A 14,731-nucleotide genomic window follows, 5' to 3' on the forward strand; every position below is an offset into this window, starting at 1 on the left:
CCTCTCTCTCCCCAGTCCTAGGTTATCTCTGGCCTGTAGCTGATATCAGGGCAGGAAGGAAGGGAGGAAGACAAAGGGACAAGGCCTGTGTGGAAAGCACACTCACCGACCCTGGCTTCCCCAGTCGGCTGTTCACTGTTGCCCCCACCCATCAGCTCTGGTCCCCATGTCTCCTTTTCTTCTACTTTGAGAATAATTGTCTCCCCTAGACCTTTTCCTACCCAGGCCAAAGAATAAAGATCATAGTTCAATAGTCCTAGCTCAGCTCTTTTCAAGCAGCCCAGTCAGCCTATGTCAAAGACTTCATGTACCAGTTTAATGAACAGTGGCCACAGAGGTAACAATAATAACAATAGTAAGAAACAGTGTTTGTGCCAACAGCAGGACAGCTCATTTTCCATTATAACTGGTTTCTTGTTCACGTGGGCTTGGGGATGTGTGGGGAAGGAGAGGGTTTGCTCAGACCCTTTCGTGCCTCTCTCCAGCCCTTGGTGATCTGGGCTCTCAGAAGAGCATCTGTTTCTATTCAGCAGAGTAGAAGTTTCCTTCTTGGCTTAGCAATGCCTTCTGAGACCTCAGCCTGGAAGCTGGCTTGTTCAGTGGGCTGTGTCTCTCCCACCTTGGGGTGCTGGGAGCATCAGAGGCAGCTGAGCTGGGGCTGCTGACTTCCTGGGTGCCTGTGGGCTGTGGGATCTCTTACGGGAATGGAGGTCCTTTGCTGCACCAAGATATGCTGAGGGTGTGGGCAGAGATGTGTGCCCAAGGGGGCTCTTGCTCTGTGCCTGACTTCTGGGGGACCCCCAGGTGGACAGGGTGGGGTGGGGGGAAGCAGTTTCCAGCACTGCAGGGGGGGCAGCAGCATCATGGATCAGACTAGAATAAAAGAGACCAAGAAAGAAATCAGATGATTGGAAACTGGACAAAATGGTGGCATGCAAAATTAATCTCCTTTTCTGTAGCTTTTTGCTCATCTCTCTACCTTCTAGAGGCCTTTCCACCCACCTTCTTATCAGAATCAATTCTCTGGAAAATGTCTGATAGTCTCTTTCTGCCAGAGAACAAAGAATGGTAAAGCTGGGTGTGTTCCGTACTCTTTGTATTGAATGGGAATCTCTTATCTAAGGAATTTCATAATGGTGGCATCCCAGGTTGTCACTTGCTGGGAAAGAAGATTGCTGGGGAAGTAAGGCCGTATCTCAGAGGCATTAAGCCACTAAGGTTGGTTTGGTACCCTCAGAGGAGAGGAAGGGAGGGAGGGCACACCAGGTAGAGCAAACATGCTCACTTTCCGGACATTGTAGATCCAGTTGAGGTAGGCTGTGGTCTTGGTGTACACTCCCGGGGTTCTCAGCTCCCCACAGCCATGGCCCCAGCTCACGATGCCTACTACTTGCCACCGGTCAGAGCGATACATCAGAGGCCCACCGCTGTCACCCTGCGGGAGGCCAGAGCAGGGGCTGCTGGGGAGGGCAGGCAGGGCGGGGGTGGAGGGGTGGGCTTCTCCTTCCTCCCCTCTCTGCATTGGCCCATCTGTTTCCTGCTCTCCAGTGCGCTCCGCTGTTCCACCCTCACCCCTTGTGCTCATGTTGTTCTTGCAGCCTGCAATGCAATGCCCTTCCCTTTGGGGCAAAAGGGTTCTGTGGTCAAGTAAGTTGTGGGTGTGCTCTTAGCCTTCTCTCGGAGATCCACAACTTGGGTTCTAAGGGGTTCTATGGTAAGGGAGCCTGATTATCTTTTTTTTTTAAACCACTGTCGGTTTTTTTTTTTTTTTTTTTTTTTTTTTTGCTGTACGCGGGCCTCTCTCTGTTGTGGCCTCTCCCGTTGCGGAGCACAGGCTCCGGACGCACAGGCTCAGCGGCCATGGCTCACGGGCCCAGCCGCTCCGCGGCATGTGGGATCTTCCCGGACCGGGGCACGAACCCGTGTCCCCTGCATCGGCAGGCAGACTCTTGACCACTGCGCCACCAGGGAAGCCCTAATTTATTTTTTAATTAATTAATTAATTTTTGGCTGTGTTGGGTCTTTGTTACTGCGTGCGGGCTTTCTCTAGTTGCGGCGAGTGGGGGCTACTCTTCGTTGTGGTGCGTGGGCTTCTCATTGCAGTGGTTTCTCATTGTGGAGCACGGGCTCTAGGTGTGTGGGCTTCAGTAGTTGTGGCTCACGAGCTCTAGAGCACAGACTCAGTAGTTGTGGTGCATGGGCTTAGTTGCTCTGCGGCCTGTGGGATCTTCCCGGACCAGATCTCGAAGCCGTGTCCCCTGCATTGGCAGGCAGATTCTTAACCACTGCGCCACCAGGGAAGCCCTGTGATTATCTTTGTTTAACCTAGTAGTTCCCAGATTTATTGGACCACTTCAGGACCTATTTCATGTCAGCCACTGTTCTAAACAATTGGGATTCAATCAATGAAAAGAAGATCCCTGCCCTAAGGGAACTTGGAATCACATGGAGAAACAGAGAGAGACAGAGAGAGAGAGAGGGTGAGGGGGAAACAAGCAAACAACAAAACAGACAAGGAAATGTCAGATAGTGAAAAGTGCACTTATTTGGGTGTCCTTCCTACCAGCTCTTATAGCCCCTGGGGCTTTTTCCCTCAGAACCTGATAACTCTATAGCTGAACTGCCTGTTTATTCACCCCCCCTGCCCCCACTCACTGTGAGCTCCCTGAGGGAAGACACTGTCCCCAAAGTTCAGCATTTACCTGACATCAAGTCATCAAGAGACTAAGAGATGCCTCTTGAGTGAAGGAATTTAATGACTGAGAATGGGGGTGGGAGTAGTGTTTGGAGTTTCAATGAGAATGGTCCAGAAAATCCTCTGGGTGGGTATGTGAGAATATATTCAGGGATTGGCCAGTGAGATGGGCTGAGGGGATGGTGCGCCAGGGCTCATCCAGCATAAGATGGGTTTTCTCTAATGTAGTTCAGCAGCTTGAGGACAGCTGTAGAGAAAACAGACCTGGGGTTCCTGCCCTCTAGGGGCTCATACCCTTTTAAATGATGGGAAGTAAGAGCGGGTGGGGAGGGCTTCCCTGGTGGTGCAGTGGTTAAGAATCCACCTGCCCATGCAGGGGACACGGGTTCGAGCCCTGGTCGTGGAAGATCCCACACGCCACAGAGCAACTAAGCTCGTGTGCCACAACTACTGAGCCTTCGCTCTAGAGCCCACGAGCCACAACTACTGAGCCCACGTGCCACAACTACTGAAGCCCGTGCGCCTAGAGCCCGTTCTCTGCAACAAGAGAAGCCACGACAATGAGAAGTTCGCGCACTGTCTCCGCAACTAGAGAAAGCCCGTGCACAGCAATGAAGACCCAACATAGCCCCCACCAAAAAAAAGAGGTTGGGGAGTGTAACAACATCTTTGCATGTGAAATATACATTTGAAATCTTTCTGCTTCTATCTATCTGTCTGTCTATCTATCCATTCATCCATCTATCCATCTGTCCTTATATCTTTATCTGACTATAGTCCTTCCCTCCCTCTCCTCCTTCCTCCCTTTATCACATACTGAGTGCCCACCATAGGCAAGAATTCATAGGGGGCATTCATCCTCTGAGCTTTTTCTTCAGGGCAGACATCCCCTATCTCTATAATTCCCTCATGATCCTTGGAGACCCCACCTGGCAGGTGTCCACACCTCCTTCCAGGATGCCTGCACACAGCATCTTCTCGTTGACCTCCCCCTGGTACGCATCCTCTGCATTGCACCGAGTGCTGTCAATGAGCTGGACAGATGCCTGCAGCAGTATGTCAGATATCTTCCCTGTGGGTTGAAAACACACTCACATTCCCTTTCTTGCCTTCAACCCCCAGCCCAGGATATTCTCTGGGTTGCCCGGTACCTTGGTGCTTGGACCTCCAGGATGGGTTTTTCTAAAGGATGGTTCTCCTTCCCATCACTTTCAGGAGCTGCTCACTTAGTCCTGTGGTCCTGAGCCTGGGACTTACCTCCGTTCTCTTCTGTAAAGCCCCATCCGATGACCCAGAGTGGGGTGGCTGGAGCGAGCTCCTCATCAGAGAAGGGCAGGCAGATGGGCCTGACTGTGCCTACCAGGAGCAAAGAGGAAGAGGGGACCCAAGGTTCAGGAGAGCCTGGCAGCTAAGCCCTCTGTAAGTGTTGACACCATGGTTTCTATAACATACATTTCATGGGATGTTAATAGAAGTGGCATGAAAAAAAGATTCTGTGGTCAAATAAGTTTAGAAAATGTGAGTTAAACAAAATAAAACAGATTGTTTAAAAGATTAAAAAAACTTCTCATATCATTAATATACCAATGTGCTCCAGGAAGAGAGCTATAGTATAAAAATGTTTTCCAAGCTTATATGAGAATGGAACCCTTTTTTACCCAAGGGACCAGTGTCCTGTGGAGGCTACCATTGGAAATGCTGATCTAAATACTACCCAATGTAAACATGAGTCATCGAACAGAGCTGTTTAAAGAATCTATGGGCTGCCTTAACAGTAATGAGTCCCTGCCCCTGGAGGAGAGCAAATGGGCCCAGTGACCCCCTGGCAGGGAGACTGTGCAGGCTCTTGCCATTGGTCGGGGTGGAGGATGGATTAGATCATCTTTCAGGTCCCTCACAACTCCAAGATTGGATGAATCTGTGATTCTCACTTGAGGTGCTCCACGGGGAGAAAACAGACCTCAGAAGAATCTGGCAGGGGTGGGGTCGGGTGTCAGCTGATAGCCCGAGGAGGCCTCATGGCTTCCATGATGTTAGGCCGATACATTTGCAAGAAACAATAGGCAAACTGAGGTCTTGAGAAGAGAAGTGATGTGTGCCCAAGGCCACTTAGTGAATGAGCTAGTGGCAGAGCTGGAGTCCTGTTCCCAGGGGCCGGCTCTCACCGGAGAATGTGTGCGGGCTCTGCAGCTTCACGAGGGCAATGTCCTGCTCTTTGGGGGACGTGATGCTGGACTCACTGATGAAGATCTTGGCCACAGGCAGGGATGGGAAGTTGCCCAGTTTGGCTGAGCCGGCCCTCACCTTCCAGTTGGACACATCGAGACGCTTCCTGGGGACGGAGACAGTGCGGTTCAAGTCTGAGCCAAGCATGAGGAGGCTTTGCCAGAGGCTGGGTCCCCAGGGCCCTGGGGAGTGGGGTGTTGGATGCCCCTGCCTTGGGAGGTAATGACGGTGAGGGCAGGGGTGGTGGAGAAGGGGCAGTCTGAGGAATCACCTACCACGGGTCAAATTCTAAAGGGGAATTTGATCCTTTTCCCTGGTGAAACCTGCCCAAAGAAACTTCTAACTGGAGGGCTGGGGAAGGGGCTGTTCCCAGTGCCTGAGCTCTGGGTCCTGACACTGTCTCCTCCAGTGCTTTTTACTGGCCCTGCTACTCATGTGGTACTTGCACTTGTCTTCCTCCCGACACCAGACACAGCTGAGTGTGCAGGAGTGATTTTCCAGGGAAAGGTTTAGAGCTTTTGTCAGATTCTCCGAAAAGGTTAAAAATCACAGGCCTATGCTGTGTGCTCCTCCAAGGCAGTGATGGAGTCTAATGCATGAGGGTACATGGTACCTAGTAGGTACTCATAGGTGTTGAATGAATGAACGAATGAATGAATGAATGAAGGTGAAGAGGACCTGGAGCGGTCTTTCCCCAGAGGTATGGGCAGTCCTGTCTCTACTGGCCTGTAAGAGAATCTATCCTTTTTTTTTTAAGTTTCTGAATATAATGAAGGAGTGGCAGTGACTCTGGGCCTGGAACCCCTTCCTGGAAGACTGGCAAAATGGGAGAGAGTTCTCAGGACTCCAGGCAGATGAGAAGAGCTTTTGTGCAGTGAATGATATGGGGGCAGAGTGAGGACACTGGGTACCTGGTGGCTTCCCACCTGGAAGGGAAGAGGTCAGCCTTGGTGACCAGCTCTGCTCAGACCCCCAAGGCCTAACAAAGGACACCATGTCCAGTGTCTCACTGGGGTGGCCACACCCTGGTGCATGGTCTTTAGGGGGATGGGTGGGGTGGGGGAGGGCATCAGAAAACAAGTTGGGAGACAGGGTACCAAGGCACTCAGGCCCCTCTGTGGCCCTGACCCCCGAGGTGCCCTCGTGTGGGCCTTACCGGAAGCAGTGGGCTGCCGTGAGGATCCAGTGCGGGTCCAGGATGCTCCCTCCACAGATGTGTTGTTTGTCATACTGGATACTGACCTGCCAAGGCCAAGAATCCGCAGAGGCCATCTCCCCACCCACCACCCGAGGGACCTTCAGGCTCTCTCCGCAGGCTGGACTCAGTAGGAAGGAAGGAGAAGGCAGGAGTCAGACTCTCGCGAGTACGGACTGCCTCCCCTTAGAGCCCCCAGTCTATCCTGAGCAGGGCCCTCAGGACTGGGACCGGGGGCTGGGTCGGGGTGGGAGGACCACGCCAATTTTGAATTATTCACAGGGAGACATTGAGTGTCCCAGACCACAGGCTTTCCCCCAGTCTCCCTCTCCTTTTTATTTTTTCAGCTTTGTTTGCGTTTAGGAGTTGATATTGTGAACGTGGGCATGTCCACTGTGCCAGGCGTTCATGACCTTCAAACTAAACAGGGACGCAGAATTATGAAAGTTCTGCCCAAAGGGGTGTCCCCAGCTCCTCCCACTGAGTAACAGTAAACAGACGCCCACAGGCTGCTTTGGGATTGGAGAGTGGGAAGAAAGTTCCAGAAATGGATCTTCTCATCCTGAACTCACCTTTCTCCAAGTCCCTTCCCCCTGCTGAGAGAGTGTCCCAATTTGACATCCTGTTCCCTCTTTCACATCCCACTCTCCTGGCTCTCACATCTGACTCGCAAACTCTTAAAAAAACCTCCAGTTCCACCTCCCCGTCCTGTTCTCAGCCTCTCCAGTCCTCTGGCAGTCGCTGCCACGGTGGTGGTTCTAAGGGGGAAAGGCTACCACCCTTTTTGGGCCTATGCCTGGCAGGGGCTTTTCAAATACCATCTAATTCCAGACACTGTTTTCTACATGTCACCTCACTCCCCCACTCAGAGCCCCTCAGCATCCCCCTTTGTCTGTAGGGAAGAGTTTAAATTCCCCCTTCTGGCAACCTTCTGCTGTCCTTATATAAAGTTTCTGTCTAGCCAAATCGATCTGCTGCTAGCTCCCTAAAAAGTCTTCCTGTTTTTGCTCCAGGAAGGGCCTGTCCCTGAGATGCTGTCTCCTCTCCTGTTTATCTAGATCACTGATCATTCAGCAAATTTGAATTGTGTGCCTACAGTGTCTCGAGGATGCTGGGAAGAGAGTGGTGGACGAGACAGAGAGATGGACATGGTCCCTCCCTTCCTGGAGCCTACAGTTCATTCTGTGATGTTTAGCCTGGGCACCTCCTCCAGGTCACGCAATCCCTGGAGATTTTCCTCTCTTGGCATTTCCACAGCCTGCCTGGGTGTTGGCCAGCTTTTCTTGTTGACGTGGTTCGGTTTTGTCTTCTCATTGAGACAGAAGGCTCCTCAAGGGACGGTCTGTGGCTTAAGCCTCTTTGTGACTCCAGGGCTGTTCAGCTTAGCACGTGGAGTGATGTGAACATTCATTCATTCATTCATTGACCAGCCACCATGGGTCAGCCCTCACTCACTAGGTATCGTGGGGGTCACATGATAATGACTAAGAGTCTTAGCCTCCAACAAGGAAGCATATACACTGCTAAACTGCAAAGGCAGCGAGGATGACCTTTCTCCTCTCAGGAGGCCCAGTTTCTGGCCATCCTGCCAGGCTCTGCTCGGTTCTCCCATGAGGCTGAGCAGGGCTACAGTGCTTGTTTTGCCTTCGGATCTCCTCTCAGAGCTAGGGGGTCTCCCGGGATCCTTTTGGGTAGTCCGACTAACGGGCTCCTTGGGAAGATGAACTTCAGAGAGGTCAGGTGACTTACTCAAGGTCACACTGGAAGCCAGTAGATCTGGTGCCCAGGTCTCCTGACCCTTCCCCCGCCCCACCCCAGGTGCAGCTCTCTCTGAAGCATGTCAGCTGGGACCACTGCTCAGCTTGGTACTTCCTGCACGTGGCCTTGCACCTCTCTCTTTGCTCAGCCATTAGCTCCTGAGGACAGAGGCCTGGCAGTGCTGATACATTCTAACCGGTTCGACGAATCTTTGCTAAATGGGATGTGGGTAATCAGATCTTGCACAGATGAGCTGATTGTGACAAAGGAGGTTATGTGGGCCCTGGCCAAGGGTGGGAGGGGGTGGAAGCCCAGTCCTGCCCTTTCTGGTTTTCCTACTCTCTCTCCTGGGTCACCGCCCAGGTTGTGGGACTGTGCATGGATAGTTAGAGGGAGTTCTTACCGTCAACCTCTTGAAGGAGCGTTACCTACAAACCCAAGGCCAAGGGAGTAAGGCTGGGACAAAACAGAGTGACACCTGGAGTCTGAGGGATTTAAGAATGAAGATGAAGTTCTTCTTGCCTGCTCATTGCTGGCCCAGGACCCAAACCCTCAGAGATGGGGCGTACTCACCAATGCACTGCAGGGAAACCAGGGAGCCTGAGAGACAGGGGCTGGAAGGGAGACACAGGCGTCCTGTTTTTTCTCCTTGTCCCTTGGCTGGGAGGCAGGGACTCAGGTCTCCCAGCACTATTGATTAAAGTCCCCTCCCAGGACCCGGGAAATATGCAACCTGAATGGTGGGGCTGTATAGACACCGTACTTTCACCCAGTTCAGTGTGGTTTAATGCAATCGGATTCTACAGCACTACTGATAAGCGTCGACTATGTGCTGGGCCCTGCCTGTGTCACAGCCCACGCCGGGCTCTTGGCAGCCTGAGATGGAAGAGAGCAGAGGCTGGGGCAGTGTCTGCTGTACTGCGGGCTCTCCACACAGAAGAGGAATGGGATTTCGATGAAATTCCAGGCAAATGATCATTCTGTTCCTATGCCTATCCTTTTCAAGATTTACTCTTTGATGAATAAGCAGCCCTCAGCAACATCCCTGAATGCTAAGCCAGCATCCTCTCTGAGTCCCTCTGCTGCAGGGTGACAGTTTTCCTGTAGATGCCGGGCTCTGCCTCGGTCGGGGTGGTAGGCACGGGAATGGTACATTGACAGAGGCCATGCGGCTTCTTCTCTGGAGAGTTGGAAATGTCGGGAGGGCTTACTCTGGCCTGGATGAGAGGCAGGAAGGACAGAGTGGCCTTTGGAACCTTGCCTCTTGGGCTTAATAGGGAACATAAGGCCATAGGAAACAAATCTGGTTTTCTTATTTGACTGACGAAAGGCCACCAGCTTGTGGACAGCACACTTTGTCCAGCTGCCCCTTGTATTAAAACAAAGAGTCAATACAGAAAACCTCTCAGAAATGTGATGCTCTAGCTTTTGGTATCTGACAGTCTGCCTGGCCAGGAGTTCTTTCTGTTGTCTGGCTTGAGTTTCCCTTGCTAAGTCTGTTCAGGGTGGGCTGGCTGCAGCCCCGATGGCATCGTCCACATGTGAGCCTTTGTGGGCCAGAGGTGTCCTCTCACTTACCCATTTGAGTTTCGCACCTGAAGCTCCTGCATGTTCTCTGTGATTTTGACAACATCCAGGTCTTGGGCTGGGCCGATCTCCACGGCTCTGAAGGTGGGTTTGCTGCTCATGTTGGGAGGGAAAGAGAGGGAGGGAGAGATGTGAGCTGGGGCAGGAGTTTAGACCAGGAGGGTAGGAGTAGTCCCCACTCCCAGGAGAGGGGGCAGCAGAGAATTCTGGGTACGGCATGGCAGGGGAGTGGAGGTGGCCTTGGTCAGTGAGGGTGGTGACTGCTTTGCTAGGTGACAAGGGATGGTCCCTTGGCATCCCAGGATTCAGCCCTGGGCACAGTGCTGATGTGGACTTGCTTTCTCAGGCAGGGAAGCCTGGTCCTGAACCCAGAGCCCTGGAGAAATGTTACAGATGTCCTTTTATAACTCTCAGCTCTGTCCCTATTCCAAATGTCCCAGCGGTTTCTTCTGGTTCACAGCGAGGGGAACAAGGAGGCAAAGGAACCAGGTTAGCTCTCCCCTCACCTTGGAGGGAACTGAATGTGGATATGTTGCTCTCCAAACAAGGCATCTGGTCTAAATTTGGAAGTGGGGTACATTTATGGTCCCTTTGGAGGTAGGACAGGCCAAGATCAGGCTTCACATGCATCCAGGCAAACATTTCTCTCATTTGGACCGCTCTCCCTTTTCCTCTCCTCTAATCCATGCTTGTCTTTATCAAACCTTGGGTGTAAGTCTTCCCTCCTCCAGGAAGTCTTCCCTGATTAATCCCTTCTTTCTGATGGTACCTGTACTGAATCTGCCTCTTTCCCATCTCTCCTATCCTTCCCCATCCAGCCATGCTGTACAGAGCTAGTTTAAACTCTGTATGCAGGCTCGGGTCAACCTGAGGCACTGGCTGACTAGCACATTCTCACATTCCCAGCCAGGAATCTGGCACTATCTGGATGACCCAGGCATGGCACCTGGAAGACTGAAGTCTAGCAGTGTGGGGTTTTGTGCTGAGAGCCCTCAGGACTGAGGTTCTTGTCCTGGCTCTGACACTAGCTTGCTATGTACCCTTGGTAGGTCATATTCCCTCTCTGGGTCTCTCTAAGCCTCAGTTTTCCTCTCTATAAAATGATGGGTGGACCAGATGATCTCTAGAATCCTTCCCGCATTGAGCCATCTAGGGTTTTGTGGTCCTGGGACAAAAAGGGCCTCCTAGCCAGGGAAATCTGAGACCCAGAAGGAGGGATCATGGTGGAAATGGACTTTCCCAGGACAGTTAGCCTCTGTTCACCAGTTACATCCTGATGAATAATTCTGACCAGCTTTGATCTTGTAGAGCTCAAGAGAGAGATGGCTTGGTGCCTTAAAGAGCTCCAGAAGGACAGAAATTGCAGGAGCCTTTTACCTTAAGAGCCCCTGGAGACACCCTGGTTTCATAATCAAGCTGCAGCCTGCTATGCTGGTACAGCTGACTCTGCAGTTGGCTGGACTGCAGTAGGGAGGAGGGGGGGCTGCAGCCAGAAGGCTGGGCTGGGGTGGCTGCTGGGGGAGGGGAAACAGCAGGGTCAGGACGTACCTTCCCAGCTCTCCTTGAAAATGAAGGTGGTAGGGTATCCTCTTCAGCGGGTACTGGATGTTGCACCCCATGGAGGGCAGAGAGCAGGAGAAGCCTGATAACCGGACAGCAGAAGGGGCAAATAGGTCTGATGGATCAGTAATGGCTGCCTGCAGCACTTATTGAAAAAGGACCTTGAGGCTGCTCTAGGGATTGATGGAAGCGGGTTCTGTGATTGACTGATGGATGATGTCTGCTTAAGATTTATCATTTCTGCCTAGTCTCTGCGTCCAGTTTCTCAGGATCCTGAAGTTGGGGGCTTGCCAGGAAGAGATGATCCCCTGTGCAACTGAATTCATGGGTTCTTTTCTATCCTCTCCAGTTAGGCTCTGAGTGATCAACTGTCTCCCCTCCCCTCCCTTTATAAATAAAACCTCCAGAGAAGAGAGAATTACTCAACCGAGAAACAGAGATGCTTCTGATGCCCAGGAATTAGGGGGTCTTGGGCACAATGCCAGCCCTCTGGCTCTCAGCTACTATCCAAGCAAGTTACTTACCTTCTTTGAACCTACTTCTAAAATAGATAGAATAATGACTACCTTTCTGGTTTTTGCCAAGATCAAATGAATATAAATACGTAATGCTAATTACCCTTCTTATAATCATATCCTTTTTCATACACTGAAGATTTAAAACTGCTTTTGAAATTTGCTGAAAAAGCTGAGATTGCTGATGAAGGCCCAGTGAAATCAGGTTCATTTAAACTAAATTTTAACCAATGGGACTTTGAATAAGTAAATAAGACTTTTGTGCTCTGGGGCAGGGACAGCGACTTGCCAAGCCAAGAAGGAGTGAGGATTGAGGAGTAAAGGAAAGGAAAGGATGGCAAAGGAGCTTGAACTGTGTGTGTGTGGGGGGGTGGCAGTGGGGCTGGGGGAGGGGTGGGGCAGATATCCTCTCTCTGGTGCCTCATAACCATCCTATGAGGTTGGTATTGCTTCCCCCAGTAACTCTTGAACATTTTGAGGCTTAGAAGATTTAACTTCATGCTGCTCATAAGGGAAAGTGCTTCAAAAGCGGTTCTGTCTGACTCCAATACCTATATTTTTAAGGAAAGAGGGAGGAAGGAGGAAGGAAGGAGAGGAAAAGGGGAAAGAGGAAGGAAGAAAGAAAGGGAGAGAGGTCATGGGATGAGGTGACAGCCTCCAGAGCCTTGGGCTGGGTACCTGTCATAGCCCATCTGCCCACAGGCTGTCTTGGCCAGAGCTTCTGTGAAGTTGTCGAAACAGGCGGAGGCCCAGTTCTTTGTGGCCAGGTCCAGCACCTGCAGGGTGGATCGGTCCCTGGAGAGGCGGACTGGAAGGGGAGGAACCGGGGTCAGCTCAGGGCAGGGACCCGTTTGGCCTATCTCCCACAGAATTCATCATGTGATCAGCCCAAACCGGTAGCGCAAACCCTACCAGGAACTGGGGAGCATCATAGAACACCAACCCTTTCAACCTCAAGGGAAGTTCCTCCATTTGGCCTTGCCAGATTGAGTCTCATTCTGATGGTAGCTAGGGTGACCAGATGTCCTCCTGGGGACAATCTCCATTTTGACCTCTGCCCTGGCACAATTATTAATAGCTCTTTATATATATAAGTTTTGTTTTTTTTTTTTTTTTTTTTGCGGTACGCGGGCCTCTCACTGTTGTGGCCCCTCCCGTTGCGGAGCACAGGCTCCGGACGCGCAGGCTCAGCGGCCATGGCTCACGGGCCCAGCCGCTCCGCGGCACGTGGGATCTTCCCGGACCGGGGCACGAACCCGTGTCCCCTGAATCGGCGGGTGGACTCTCAACCACTGCGCCACCAGGGAAGCCCTATATGTATAAGTTTTGATGATGTATTACATGGCTTCCCTACGCATAGTTCACACAGCTTGCCTAGCCGGGGAAAACTTCTCAAAGAGGAATGTTGCTGTTTTTCCATGTAAGGTCAGAGAGGGGAGTGCTATTGGCAGGAGGGTGGCAGGGCCCATAGGCATTTGACTTCTGATAAACAAGAGCAAATACACATAAAAAAGAGCAAATACCCAGGAAGTTACTCAGCCTTGCCCCACAAAAGCCCCCATCGCCCGTGTCCTGGGCTGTCTTTTCTTTTCAGAGCCCAAGTAATAGGTGGGTCAAGTTGGGCTAGAACAGTCCAAGAAAGAACATGGGTTTTTATGTTTGAAACATCTCAATATTCTTTGAAGGACCTAGCTCAGTCTGGTTCCATAATGTGTTACAATAAACACTTATCTAATGAATAGAGGGATCAATAGCTGGCTAGTGGCCTTAATGGTCTCTTTCTAGTCCCCTTGAAATAACAGATTACAGAGAAAGGAGGGAACTGCCCAAGGTCATTCCATTCAGTGCCCAGGAGCAGCAGGAATGGGGCAGGCTCAGTTACAATTTCCTGTCCCCTCTGGCCCACATTTGTTCATCAAAATTTACTGAGTGTTTGCATGTTAAGTATTGGGGACCTAGTAGACAAGACATGATCCTGTTTTTAAGAACCTTACAGTGGGGAAGGAAAGTGACTAGTCAGGTGGCAGATGCTGTGCGGTGGACCAAGGGGACCTGAGTCGACTTCCTGCCCTTCCCACTCCCCTGGCCCCACAGCCCCTGGACTCACCTGCCACTGGAGGCCCATAGGGGAATTTCTTGACACGGTGCTGCTCATCCTCCCCTGAGGCACAGTCCTGCTGGCCATCACACACCTGCCCCCTCAGGATGAAGTGGAGGGGCCCGCAGAGGAAGTAGTTGTCCAGAACCGCCTTGACTGGAAGGCAAGAGCAGGGAGGGGCAGACGGGGCTGATGGTCAAGCAGGCAGCCCATGGGCAGGAGAGATTGTTTCCCTGAAAATATGCTGGGCCTGGAGACAGGCAGATGTGGGTTCCAGGCTCAGTTCTGTCACTTAGGAGTTGGTGTTCTTGGTCCTGAGCCTCAGTTTCCTCATCTGTAAAACGGAGATAATAACATCTGTCCCATCCCTAAAGATGGCTGAGGAGTCAATCAAGATCATGTGTGGGGAGCAATTTAGAAACAGTCCCCACTAGCCTCTCAACCCCAAGTGCTGGCACAGTGCCTCTGCGGATGGAGAAGACAGCGCTGGGCCTGGAGTCTGAAGACCTGAGTGCTGGCTCTGCCACCTACTGTGTGAATTTAGACCAATCGCTTCCCCTTTCTGGGCCTCACAGGGTTGCAGAGAACGTCTGATGAGCTGGTGGTTGTGAAAGTGTCTCATCACTATCAAGTGCAGTTCTAGGATTTGGTGTTTTTATCTGGGGTTGAAAGACCCATTAGGAGGTTGGTGTTTTGCTTTGTTTTTGTCTTCTGCCTCCTGCCTTCAAGATTCTATTACTCCTTTGCTGTCTTAGATGATGGGAAGGAGTCTAGTGTTTTTAAGTCCTCAGAAAATGCAAAATAGTTTTGGAAGTTTTAGCCACGGCAATCAGAGAAGAAAAAGAAATAAAAGGAATCCAAATCGGAAAAAAAGAAGTGAAACTGTCAGTGTTTGCAGATGACATGATACTGTACATAGAGAATCCTAAAGATGCTACCAAAACCTACTAGAGCTAATCAATGAATTTGGTAAAGTTGCAGGGTACAAAATTAATGCACAGAAATCTCTTGCATTCCTATACATTAATGATGAAAAATCTGAAAGAGAAGTTAAGGAAACACTCCCATTTACCATTGCAACAAAAAGAATAAAATAC

General features: G+C 51.1%; 1 protein-coding gene across 3 annotated transcripts in view; it reads right to left on the reverse strand.

The window, feature by feature from the left end:
- Nucleotides 1-325: 325 nt before the first annotated feature.
- The window catches only part of TMPRSS4 (transmembrane serine protease 4), a 39,156-nt gene continuing 24,750 nt past the window's right edge, over nucleotides 326-14,731 (reverse strand). For 2 of the 3 annotated variants that reach the window (XM_055091602.1, XM_055091604.1), the window contains 9 exons: nucleotides 13,644-13,790; nucleotides 12,215-12,344; nucleotides 9,453-9,554; nucleotides 8,448-8,488; nucleotides 6,078-6,237; nucleotides 4,861-5,027; nucleotides 3,953-4,051; nucleotides 3,625-3,767; nucleotides 326-873 (listed from right to left, as the gene is read on the reverse strand). In XM_055091602.1, coding sequence (XP_054947577.1) covers nucleotides 862-873; nucleotides 3,625-3,767; nucleotides 3,953-4,051; nucleotides 4,861-5,027; nucleotides 6,078-6,237; nucleotides 8,448-8,488; nucleotides 9,453-9,554; nucleotides 12,215-12,344; nucleotides 13,644-13,790 — 1,001 coding nt within the window. In that variant the 3' untranslated portion in view covers nucleotides 326-861. The remainder of the gene's footprint in view (nucleotides 874-3,624; nucleotides 3,768-3,952; nucleotides 4,052-4,860; nucleotides 5,028-6,077; nucleotides 6,238-8,447; nucleotides 8,489-9,452; nucleotides 9,555-12,214; nucleotides 12,345-13,643; nucleotides 13,791-14,731) is intronic. The other variant, XM_055091603.1, reaches the window with a different exon arrangement.

This window comes from Physeter macrocephalus, chromosome 16 (assembly GCF_002837175.3).
Source record: "Physeter macrocephalus isolate SW-GA chromosome 16, ASM283717v5, whole genome shotgun sequence".
Lineage (NCBI taxonomy): Eukaryota > Metazoa > Chordata > Mammalia > Artiodactyla > Physeteridae > Physeter > Physeter macrocephalus.